This window comes from Manis pentadactyla, chromosome 6 (genome assembly GCF_030020395.1).
Source record: "Manis pentadactyla isolate mManPen7 chromosome 6, mManPen7.hap1, whole genome shotgun sequence".
Taxonomy (NCBI): Eukaryota; Metazoa; Chordata; class Mammalia; order Pholidota; family Manidae; genus Manis; species Manis pentadactyla.
This window is the reverse complement of record NC_080024.1, coordinates 34,482,086-34,495,340: the sequence shown is the minus strand read 5'-3', so window position 1 is coordinate 34,495,340 and position 13,255 is coordinate 34,482,086. Positions and strand designations below refer to the sequence as shown.

Below are 13,255 nucleotides of genomic sequence, written 5' to 3'. Positions count from 1 at the left end.
CCTTGTTCAGTTTTTAAATTTAGAACTGGATTTTTTTTTCTTTTTAGTTTTTTATTAAGGTATGATTGATATACATTCTTATGAAGGTTTCACATGAAAAAACAATGTGTTTACTACATTTACCCATATTATCAAGTCCCCACCCATACCCCAATGCAGGCACTGTCCATCAGTGCAGCAAGTTGCCAGAGATCCACTATGTCCCTTCTCTGTGATACACTGTTCTCCCCGTGATCCCCCACACCATGTGTACTAAACATAATACCCCTCAGTCCCCTTCTCCCTCCCTCCCCACCCACCCTCCCAAACCCCTCCCCTTTGGTAACCACTAGTTCATTCTTGGAGTCTCTGAGTCTGCTGCCATTTTGTTCCTTCAGTTTTGCTTCATTGTTATATTCCACAAATGAGGGAAATCATTTGGCATTTGTTTTTCTCTGCCTGGCTTATTTCACTGAGCATAATGTCCTATGGCTCCATCCATGTTGTTGCAAATGGTAGGATTTGTTTCTTTCTTATGGCTGAATAGTATTCCATTGTATATATGTGCCACTTCTTCTTTATCCATTCATCTACAGATGGACACTTAGGTTGCTTCCATATCTTAGCTATTGTAAAAAGTGCTGTGATAAACATAGGGATGCATATGTCTTTTTGAATCTGAGAGGTTGTATTCTTTGGGTATGTTCCAAGGAGTGGGATTCCAGGGTCAAATGGTATTTTTATTTTTAGTTTTTTGAGGAACCTCCATATTGCTTTTCACAATGGTTGAACTAGCTTACATTCCCATCAGCAGTGTAGGAAGGTACCCCTTTCTCTGCATCCTCGCCAGCATTTGTTGTTCTTAGTCTTTTTGATGCTGGCCATCCTTACTGGTGTGAGGTGATACCTCATTGTGGTTTTAATTTGCACTTCCCTGATGATTAGTGATGTGGAGCATCTTCTCATCTGTCTGTTGGCCATCTGAATTTCTTCTTTGGAGAACTGTCTCTTCATATCCTCTGCCCATTTAATTGGGTTATTGCTTTTTGGGAGCTGAGATGTGTAAGTTCTTTATATATTTTGGATGTTAACCCCTTGTCGGATATGTCATTTACAAATACATTCTCCCATACTGTAGGATACCTTTTTGTTTTGTTGATGATGTCCTTTGCCATACATAAACTTTTTAGTTTGATGTAATCCCATGAGTTCATTTTTGCTTTTGTTTCCCTTTCTCGAGGAGATGGGTTCAGGAAGAAGTTGCTCATGCTTATATTCAGGAAATGTTTGCCTATGTTGTCTTCTAAGAGTTTTATGGTTTCATGACTTACATTCAAGTCTTTTTCCATTTCAAGTTTACTTTTGTGTATGGGATTAAACAATAATCCAGTTTCATTCTCTTGCATGTTGCTGTCCAGTTTTGTCAACACCAGCTGTTGAAGAGGCTGTCATTTCCCCACTGTATGCCCATGGCTCCTGTATCATATATTAATTGACCATATATGGTTGAGTTTATAACAGGACTCTCTAGTCTGTTCCATTGGTCTATGGGTCTTAGAAGTGGATTGTTTTTATAGAAACCTACAGAACTGGAATTTAAAAAAAAATTACCGTATATCTGGTTTTCTCATTGTTTTTGAAGTCCCCACAGGACTTAGCCTATACTACAGTCAAGAGGTGCAGTCTTCTAGAGCCCTATTCTGACAGCTAGGACATGCTTCGGTCCATTCACATTCAGCTGTGTGCTTAAAAATCAATATTAAAAAGAGAATTTAACAAGGCTAAATTCCATTCTAAACCCTTGGGTGCTACAGTTCAATTTTCCCACTTGAAACTCACTATCTCTCTGATGTGACTTCACTGTGTCTACTCCCAGGATGCTGAAACAGGCAGGACCCTTTAGAAGCCCATCTACATGGGTCACCTAGATCAGTGGTTCTCAACGAGTAGTCTCTGCAGCAGTAGCAATCACCTAGGAACACATCAGAAATGCAAACTCTCAGGCCACAGTGCTACTGGGTGGTGGGACCCAGCATCTTCTTGTACAAACTCTCCAGGTGATTCTGATGTTTGTAGAAGTTTGATCACCATGGTCTTTAACCAGTGGCTTTCAAATCTTAGGATTCCACATAGTGATTCAGGGACCAACATGGAAAGCCAGGTGTCACCCCCTTCATGCTTCAACTAAAGCAGTTCCAAACTGAATAGTTTATGTATGGTCTTATGCTTAAGATTTCATCTGAAGAAAAGTGTTGCTGCCCCCAACCTCTGTACCCCAATCCATCTTCAGCTGTGACTCTTAGACTGAGAGGCAAAAAAACCTCAAAAAAACCTCTGCTCTGTGAGGTATGTGTCTAGACAGGCTCCAAATCCTAGGCGTGTGTGTGTGTGGGGGGGGGTATGTGTCTAGACAGGCTCCAAATCCTAGGCGTGCGTGTGTGTGTGTGTGGTGTGTGTGTGTGTCTGTCTCCACTACTTTACAGCTATCCTCTTCCAGCACAGACACTGTCTTCTGAAATTCGGGCTATTCAAACAACTGACTGCCTATTAATTTTGCAAAGAATGAATTTAAATTTTGGTAGAAGGAAAGAGTCTTCTTAGTCTCTAATCAAAACTAGTTCAGATCCCACTCTGCACTGACATTCATGTTTAATTCACAGGTTAATGAAAATGACTTTGCTTTTCTGAGTCCCCTCTCCCCCCAGAAAAAATTCTGATTCTTAAATTTTTATATATACAGTTAAACAGTAATGAAACTAGAACCTTGTAACAAACTATTCTCTCTCATCTGACTCCAAATGTTAAGTAAATAGTTGATTTAGGGGTCTCCATGCTATATTACAAAACTTCCCTTAGTATGAATAAATGTGCTTTTTTTGGTTCAAATAAACAAAATACAACATAATTTACCAAATCTTTTTATGTGATAAAATATTAGAAACTGAATATTTATCACAGCTATGTTTTATACTAAATATTTTTAAGATTGGAGCTAGAAGTAATAACTGTTCCCTAATGTTTTATTTCTCTCCTTCCCTACTGGGAAGAAAAGGCAGCTGTAGAAGTCTTACATAGTGATAGATGCACAGGGCACAATGAATACATGAATTACTGGAATATGTATTAACTGTACCTTACATTTGAATCATGTTCCTGAAATTGAGGGGACTATTCTTTTTTAGTCTCTCTATTACTGTCAGTGGGGCAGACATGTCTTAGGATAGAGGAAATATCAGAATCAAACCACAAATGTATGAGCTCCACATTCCATTTTGTTAGGTTATCACCACACAAACTCCCTGCCCCTCCCTGCCAAACAAATCCGGCATAAAGAGTCAATACTACTGATGAAAATTTAGTATTTCTGCAGGATATTGAGGCAGGAAAAAAGATGGAGAAACACTCCTCCAGAATTTTATCAAAAGGACTAGAAGCTACAAACCTCTAAATAGTATTACATTACAAAACCAACTTACACAATAGTGAAGGAAAATGTCTATACTTTTAGCTTCACTATAGAAAATGAAAAGGTTTACAAAATACTTTTACTACTGTGACTATGTATGTAAAAAACATATGCCACCAAATAATGTTATGTAAAAGTCAACCTTGAGTGAGAAGTCAAAGAGTAGGCATTACTTGGTAATATAAAGCTCAGAAGTCAACATTTGTTTTAAAAGAAACAACTTTTTCATTTTAACTTAAAAAAAAGACAAATGAGCTATGAAAGTCAATGTACAGTGGAAACTAAGAAGAAAAATAAACTAACACATTTAAAAAAAGAACATTTAGCTTGAAAACAAGTGACTTCATGGTTTAAAAAAATCTTGTTCAAGTACATCAAAATAAATTTAGGTTACAATTATAGAATTATGTTTTAAAACATGAAATGGAGAAATAAAAAGTGTTATAACAGAATTATGAAATAAGTCGCTATAAAAGCTATCAAGTTTTCGAAAGTACCTTTGCAAGACGAGGAACCGTTGTTGGAACGTCAGAATGCCCAAGTTGACCAAAGGCATTGCTACCCCATGAGTAAACCTGTTAGAAAGCCACAGGAAAGCAGGTAGCAGTTGTGAATCTGATTTTGCATGTTAATTCTGAATCTTTATAGTAACATATAAATTAGTCTTTCTGCTTTCAAATATAACAGATAATAAGAAAATTCATTTTTGAACAAGACCAGAGATAAAGGGCAGAGTACAATAGGATGCCACAGTCCAAGGGATAACTTTTTTCAGGTGCTTACTACCTGCCAGGCATTGTTCTTAAGACCTTTTTTGCATTAATTAGTGTTTAATTCTCATGATAATCTTTTTTTTTTAAACAGATAAGGAAATTGGCCCATAAAAGTCAGATTTTTAAGTGGCAGAGCCCAGACTTAATCCCGGGAATTATCCTATACTGCCACTTACAAAGAAAATAAGATAAAAATATAAACAAAGATAAATAAGGTAAATGCTATAAAGAAAAAGTAATCATGATTCTTTACTCTGTAGGTAGGAGTACAATGGCATGACTAGAAAGCCTTTTCACATGTGAAAAGTCATTGTAGGAGAAACACAAGTATGCTCCACTGCAGACAAAAGAAACTAGATCACAATGACTATTTAACAAAAATGGTTTTGTTTATTCTGATTTATAATTTGTAATTCACAGTCATTATACAAGACTGTGACAGTACAAAGAAATGAAAAGGAAGTGAAAGCCACTGATGAATCAATCACTTAGAAACAACTACTATTTGTTTTGGGAACACACACACACACACATGCTTCCATAAATTTTAATGCCTAACTGGATATAATGTATACACAAAATGTAAAGTGCAATATGGGACTATACTATCAATAATGTTTCGTGACCTGATGTTTTTACCTAACACTATATGCTAACATCTTCCTATATCAGTTAAGTACAGAGCTACATCGTTTGTAACAACTATATAAAATACCACTGTGGGTATATTTGATCAATTACCTAGTGAAGTAGGTATATTTATTAATAATTTCTAATTCTTTAACATACAAATTATATGAAAAATCTTGGAATATACATATTTGTGTATCTATTTCCTTAGGATAAATTCCTATGCAAAGAATTCTGGATCAATGAATATGCACATTCTGATTTCTGATACACACTGACAAACTGTCTTTCAGCAAGGTCCAATTAAATGCTATCCTAGCTAATTTGATGAGAAAAAATTTACTGTTGTTTTAATTTAAATTTGTTCACTAAGCTGTTGACCATCTTTTCATTGCTGGACTTTTCTATTTCTTCTTTTATGAATGGAATATAAATGTTCTTTGACAATTCTTCTTTATGTATTAGGAAGTAACATTTTGTCATATATGTCACATGATTTTACTAGTTGTATATTTTATTTTGTTTATGGTATTTTTACTACTTAGAACTTGTTGAATTACTATGTAGACAAACATATAATCTTTACTTTCTAATTTCTGGTTCTGATGTAGTGTCCTTTTCTATTACTAAGGTTACTGAAAACAAGTATTTGCTCTTATATGTGCAAGGTTTTGTTTTTTAACGTCTATATCTTTAATCCACCCAGAGTAGAATATGTACAATTATCTTAATTTTCTTCTGCAAATAAGATGCCAGTAGTTCCAACAGTATTTAATGAATACTCAGTCTTCTTTCCCCAACTGATTAGAGATTACAATTTTATCATATATCAAACTCTCATACATACTTGAGTCTATTTCTATACTTTTGTATACTTCCTTTTCACTGATTTGTTTGTAGTTTTACAATATATTTTATAAGGCTAATTCTTACACTTCCTTTCCATTCTTTTTCAGAATTTACGTGACTCACTTCCTATACCTATTCTCCTAGAATAGCTTTGGGATCATTTTATCAAGTTGTAAATATTATATTGGACTATTCTGGAAATTGTATGATTTTACAGTAGACTGATTTAGTGTCCTGGGGAGAAATGGCATTTTTGCAATACTGACTTCATCTAAAAATAACATCTCACAGGGCATAAATATGCAAAGAAGTAAAAAGCTAACCTTTTCAAACAATAAGGCTTCTCTCTCACTTACCAACTTTACATTTCCCTGTATGGCCCCGGAAGATGACTGGTTAGCCAGAGACGGGTAAGATTCCTCAAGGGAGGAACAACCTAAGACAGGCACAGTCGCAGGGGGGTCCATCAGGTGAGAAATTGGGGATCAACAGAGGTGAGGCTTAGAACCTCACCCCCCCTGTTCTGAGAGAAATCTTCTGCATATGTGGATGTTTTATTGCCCTTGTCTAGCTTGGATTAACACATAGTCTACAGGCACACACCTGATCATCTACATTTGCTCTCTTACAACACCAAACTATGTTTTCTACCTTTATCTTGTATCTACCTACCACTTCAGCATTTTATTAAAAATAATAATAATAAAGAGAGAAATGTGGTATCCACATATAAATCAAGTATAAAAATCAAGTGAGTATTCATATTTGAACTGACTGTTTATAGTTCATAATGCATGAGCAAAACCGAAAGTTTCTGTGATGACTGCCCTTGTACTGTTCACCATGTAACTTATTCACAATGTAAGAATTTGTTCTCCATGTAAGAACTTATTTGTTATGCTTCAGAAGATTGGAGACTGATGAAAATTAGGCTTGGGGTGGATTAATGATTGTGCATTGAGCATTGACTCCCCTATACAGAATTTTATTGTTGTTAACAACCATTTGATCAATAAATATGAGAGATGCCCTCTCAACAACAAAAAACAAACAAACAAACAAAAAAAGTACACACTTCCAATTGTAAAATAAATAAGTAACCAGGATGTAATGTATAGCATAAGGAATATAGTCAAAATATTGTAACAACTTGGAATGGTGATAGCTGGTACCTAGAATTACCATGTATATAAATGTTGAATCACTGTGTTGTACACCTGAAACTAATGTAATGTAATACTGTGTGTCAACTACCCTTCAATAAAAAATAATTATCTACAAAAAATATATAAATAAAAAAAAATAACATCTCTCTCCCTTCACATCTATTTTCTTTAACAACCTAACAGAAGACTTTTTGAGTTTCTGTCACACATGCTCTACACATTTCCTATTAAGAATATTCCTATTTCTTTAATACTTTGTTATAATTGTAAACAATTTTTTCCTCTAAGTACATTTTGTTTTATTTTTATATATATAACAGAACTAGCATTTTTATGTTTATCTTGTAATTGATCACCTTCCTAATCTCTCATTTTTAAGCTTTTGGATGATTTATCATGGTAATAACAATAAATTATGCTTTTCTTTTCTGGCATTTATATTTATTTATATGGGCTATGTTAGTTTTTTGGCCAGCCTAGTATCTGAAATTAAAAATAAAATAAAATATTTAAGGGCTTAGAATCTTTTATTGACTTTTCCCCAAAATATAAAATGACTGATAAAGAATCATTATATGAATATGTTTAAGAATAATTTAAAAGAACTACTTTTCTTAGGGTTTACATATATGGGCAGTTTTAGCTATTCTGGAGATCACTTTCAGATTCCACATTTTAAAAGAGAAATGCCTTTTGTTTTCTTAGTGTCTTACTTACAGATTTTCTTCAACAAAGAAGAAAAAAAAATCACCAATCCCTGGAAAATTTTTAGTTCTATTTTTTCATGACAGCACATTCTAGAAAGTTTATTTATCAGGTATATGGATGTTTAATCCAAACTCTATTATACTTGAGACTTTAGGCAAGTTATGTATTTTCTTGAACCCTCCCTTTCCTCATCTGTAAAATGGAAATAATACAATGCAATGTGAAACATCGGAAAGATCAGATAAGATACGGTATTGTTGCCTGACACAAAGAAGATACTCAACAAATGATGGTGTAATTTTGTCATGTTGGCCTTCCATGAAATTCAGATCTGTTTTTAAAAAGCTTCCTACCTGGGATTTCGCAGTAAGTGCAAGAGAATGGTAACCACCTGCCTCCAGATGGATTACTTCTTTACCATCCAGACATTTTACACACAATGGTTGAAGCCTTAAAGAAAAACACATATACACACACAAACTCAAAGAAATATTCCAGCAAGAATCATGGCCTTTCTCAAATTTAGAGTAAGTGCTTTCAAGTAAAAAATGGACATTTCAAAAGAAAACATTAAAATAAAAATACTGGATATATGTTCAATCTACTCCTCGATATTTTAAGTATTTTGGGATAGTTTTAATGTTTTTCTATCAATGACTGAGAAGTCACCATAATTCAGAATTTGTTGAAAATCATAAAACTACTAACTGATTCACTATGGCAGAGAGTAAGTCTGCTTATGACACAATGAAATACAACCACAGAGGGAAGTTTCTTTTTTAAGAAAAAAGTCTTCTTTTTCTTTTTTAATCCTGTAGTTAGCAGAGTAGAGACATTTATATTAACTGCCTGTTTTAATCATTCCACTTACACATCTTCACAAATACCTTATTTGTTAATATCGTAAGAGTTTTTCTTAAATGACAGCTTTTCCTTGATCTACATGGATAGACATGGTTTACTATCACAGTTATAGTTAATTTGGCATCATCAGAGAAACACCTTTCAGGCAAAAATTTTTGGTGCTTTTTTTAGTTAAAAATTTGAACCATTCAAGTATTTCAATGAAATACAATCTTATTCCAAACATACTTTTCTGTATTCCAAGATGGATATACATCGATGAAGAGATGGAAAGGTACACCATGGATACTTAAGTCCTTTATTGTTAGGAGCAAATTCAAAACTGAGATGATAGGTTTTTTGGTTTTTCTTTTAATCATGATGTTGATGGTGTACAATAATCTGGAACTAGAAGGAAACCAGATTTCCTCTATGAGGAAGTTGGGATTTAGAGACCTTTACAGGGCAGAGATTAACTGTTTAAGTCAATTCTTAATAGTAAATACAGGCAGCACTTACCTAGGCAGAACATCACCATGCCCCAGCTGTCCTTCCTTGCCTTTCCCCCAAGTCCACACCTCTGTTCTCAGAGAAGGCAGGAGAGCATCTGCTTCTCCACTGTACGTGGGAGTCAGAACCACTGTCCGTGTTTTCACCCGTGCAGCTTTTCTTAAGAGCCTGGGGGAAACTGAAAACAAACGAGAGACAGAGTAAGGGAGTAGATGGGTGGATTTTGAGAACTGCTGATTTTCAAAGAAATACACTAACATGGTATTTGTGAAGCATATTCTATAGATTCTCTGCAAAAATGAGGATTTAACACTTAAAGGAGCTTGGTAAATGTTGCCTACAATACTCTCCTCCCATTACCTGCCCTATAGAGATTCACACATAATTAGCATGCTAAAGGCCCTGACAAGTCCTGCAATTAAAGGCCTTACAAAATTTTTTTTAATCCAGCCCCACTTCCAAACATTTGGCCACAGAATCCTTTTCTGTATAACATTTGTTATTCAGGATGTCTACGTGACATCCTGTGGAACTTAACAAATACTTCTCCCTTTTAAGTTAAAAGCTAAGGTCTAAGTTCAAATATAAACATTATAATAAAAGATTTAGATATAAAATTTAGAAGTTTAAATGGTGGTTAAAGGACTATGAATGGGAAGTACTAGAAAGCTTTTGTATTTTTCTGGCCTATTTCAAATTATTTCACAGAGAACTTAATCTTTTAAAAAAGAAAGCTAACACCTTTCAGTATTCAAAATTATAACAAAGGCACATAACACTATGTAAATCTTGTACACCAATTTGATGAAAGGATATGTTTAGAAGAAAACCACCGAATGTCACTAAGTGTAGACCTAGTCATTAACTTGTAGACCACAAAAACGTGATCATCACTGGCTAAAATCAATCTTTTCAGGTGAGTGTACCATCCATTTGTGCATACAGAGACTTAAGTAAATCTATTTAAAATGTCCTCAAAGATGTATGCCAGATCATTTAAAGAGAGGGAAAAAGAGTACATGTAAAATTTTTCTACAGATACTTTAGATTACTAAGTAAAATTTAACCTAGGGAAATTAGTCTGTCAATGGGAATGTATATTTCATATGGCCTAATGACATGACGAAAATCAATATTCCACACTGTCGTTCAAGGAGATCTCAAATACATTTATACTGAAAATGCTAAAAGACATTTCAGAATAAGAAAAATGTTGGCACAAGATTCTCCTTGCAGGCTTAACAGAATTTATGGGCTTTCTTTATATACACACAGATACACACTCTCAAATTAATGAGGACTAAGGGTTTTATTTGTGTTGATGAAAATCTAGTGACAACGAGAATTAGAATCATGATAACAGAAGTACTGAGTGGCACAAGGGCTGCAATAAGTAAATGGAGCAAATGTAGGAAATGAGTAGAGTAAGACAGGTTAAGTTTTAGTACAGTCTAGGACTCCTATGGTAAACGATAGCCCATGGGTCAAACAGAGCCAACTACCTATTTTTTTTTTTTTTGGTATCATTAATCTACAATTACATGAGGAACATTATGTTTACTAGGCTCTTCCCTTCACCAAGTCCCCCCCACAACCCCCATTACAGTCACTGTCCATCAGCGTAGTAAGATGCTGTAGAATCACTACTTGTCTTCCCTGTGTTGCACAGCCCTCCCCATGCCTCCCCCCACATTATACATGCTAATCGTAATGCCCCCTTCTTTTTCCCCCCTCTTATCCCTCCCTTCCCACCCATTCTTCCCAGTCCCTTTCCCTTTGGTAACTGTTAGTCCATTCTTGGGTTCTGTGATTCTGCTGCTGTTTTGTTCCTTCAGTTTTTTCTTTGTTCTTATACTCCACATATGAGTGAAATCATTTGCTACTTGTCTTTCTCCGCCTGGCTTATTTCACTGAGCATAATACCCTCTAACTCCATCCATGTGGTTGCAAATGGCAGGATTTGTTTTCTTCTTATGGCTGGATAATATTCCATTGTGTATATGTACCACATCTTCTTTATCCATTCATCTACTGATGGACACTTAGGTTGCTTCCATTTCTTGGCTATTGTAAATAGTGCAGCGATAAACATAGGGGTGCATCTGTCTTTTTCAAACTGGACTGCTGCATTCTTATGGTAAATTCCTAGAAGTGGAATTCCTGGATCAAATGGTATTTCTATTTTGAGCTTTTTGAGGAACCTCCATACTGCTTTTCACAATGGTTGAACTAATTTACATTCCCACCAGCAGTGCAGGAGGGTTCCCCTTTCTCCACAACCTCGCCAACATTTGTTGTTGTCTTTTGGATGGTGGTGATCCTTACTGGTGTGAGGTGATATCTCATTGTGGTTTTAATTTGCATTTCTCTGATGACTAGCAATGTGGAGCATCTTTTCATGTGTCTGTTGGCCATCTGAATTTCTTCTTTGGAGAACTGTCTGTTCAGTTCCTCTGCCCATTTTTTAATTGGATTATTTCTGACTGCCTATTTTTGTAAATAAAGTTTTATTGGAATATAGTGTTGCTCATTTATTTATGTATGGTCTATGGCTTTAACATAGTAGTTTTACCATATGGCCCACAAATCATAAAATATTTCTTTAGTTCTTTACAAACAAAGTTTGCCAACTCTTGGCCTAATCCAATGCTTCTCAAGCTTTAATGTGCACAGTGGTCTTCTGGAGATCCTGTTGTGTAATATATAGTGCACATTCTAATTCACTAAGTTAGGAGTAGAGCCTGAGATCCTACAATTCTAACAGATTCCCAGGTGCTGCTGTTGCTGGTCTGCAGGACACATTTTGAGAATCAAAAGTCTACATGACAGATTCCTGAACTGGTAGAGATATGTAGGAGAACCAACTGCATACTTAATATTCTCAGAATTGTATTAGTAGCAGTTTCAGAGAATAGTTTTCTCTTATTGAAGTCTATAATTATCTCTACTTTCAGATCATGTACAGTAATTCCTCACTTATCCAATGGCCACATCTGCAACTTCACCAATCTGGAGTGCAAGACCCAATGAGGAAATAAGGAGGCTATTGCTACATTCCAAAACAATAAAATATTAGATTCATAAGCAGAGGCAGACATCATGAAAAAGGTTTTAAAGTCCTTCCTATAAAGCAGAGAAATATGCAACTTTCTTTTAAAACTACCTAAATGACCAAAATTAAATACATTTTGACATTTCAATCCGTCAGCTTTAGCAATTAAGAAAGCTAACTTATCGTAATATAGCACGTGATGTGAAGAGTATCCTGGATTCATCAAAAGTCAATTCAAACCTGGCTATTCCTTACCTTGTGACAACAATCCAGGGAGGGAGAGTCTTCGGCTTCCTCCTTCGGATTCTTCTTCTCTGATATCCACAAGACTTGAACTTTTCTTTCCTTGCATTGATTCCTGTTTAACCTGTTCTTCTCTGCTGTCTTTCAGGCCTTCTGGGCCTATGGAACTGCTGCCTGCCTGAGTTCCAGGTTCACAAGGGGCTGTACTATAAAAGTTCATAACTTTTTTAAGAGACAAGGCCCCAGCTTCATATGTCGCAGCCACTCTCACACCAACAGCAGATGCACAAGAGACCACTAGACTGTTTAGGGCTGAGGTGCTTGTGGTTGGTGGGCTGTGAAGATTAGGAATTGCTTCTTCTACGAGAGGCTAAAATATATACAAATAAAAAAGCATATAAAAATGTAATTCCTTATACAACAAGCAATCAATAAAAAAGAAAGTTTAACATCCCCATTTGCAAATATAAGACTCTAAAACAAGGTCTCTTCATCTCCAATTGAAAGGCATCCCCTCTTGATCACAGATTTAACACATGATAAAAAAATGTGTACTCAAAATATAGTTCCTTACCAAAGGCATTCCTTTCATTTGAGTGTTATTTTTTATGGTGTTTAGAAATAAGTCCCAGCTGCTTTTATAAAACTAAGCATAGCAGAAGGGGAGAGGGAAGAAAGGTATAGAAAATATAGCATTTAATATAAAGTATACTGTGAAAGCCCTGGACAGAGCAGATTGAAATGAAGTTTTATTATTGATCACTTTTTAGGAAAATTTACACAGATTGCTACTAAAAAATATCAGAAAAATTATACTTTAAAAAAGGGGCTTTTCCTAAAAGATTTTATAAATGGAAATTTAGGCACAGCACACACAGGCAAAAAATAAGTTGTATCTCTGACCCATCAGCCCCCAAAATTATGTTAAGTTTAAAATCTTTCTACTGTCTCATCAATGAGTTATTTTCTATGACCCAGGGGCTATGTAAACTGAAGGATCACCTTTGCTCTTGCTACCATAGAGAGTAAATGTGAC

The 13,255-nt window shown here is 35.2% G+C and overlaps 1 protein-coding gene across 5 annotated transcripts in view; it reads right to left on the bottom strand.

The window, feature by feature from the left end:
- The window catches only part of ALS2 (alsin Rho guanine nucleotide exchange factor ALS2), a 74,820-nt gene that overhangs the window by 39,171 nt on the left and 22,394 nt on the right, over window positions 1-13,255 (bottom strand). For all 5 annotated transcript variants that reach the window (XM_036927970.2, XM_036927969.2, XM_036927972.2 and 2 more), the window contains 4 exons: window positions 12,232-12,589; window positions 8,934-9,102; window positions 7,925-8,021; window positions 3,943-4,020 (listed from right to left, as the gene is read on the bottom strand). In XM_036927970.2, the coding sequence (XP_036783865.2) occupies window positions 3,943-4,020; window positions 7,925-8,021; window positions 8,934-9,102; window positions 12,232-12,589 (702 nt within the window). The remainder of the gene's footprint in view (window positions 1-3,942; window positions 4,021-7,924; window positions 8,022-8,933; window positions 9,103-12,231; window positions 12,590-13,255) is intronic.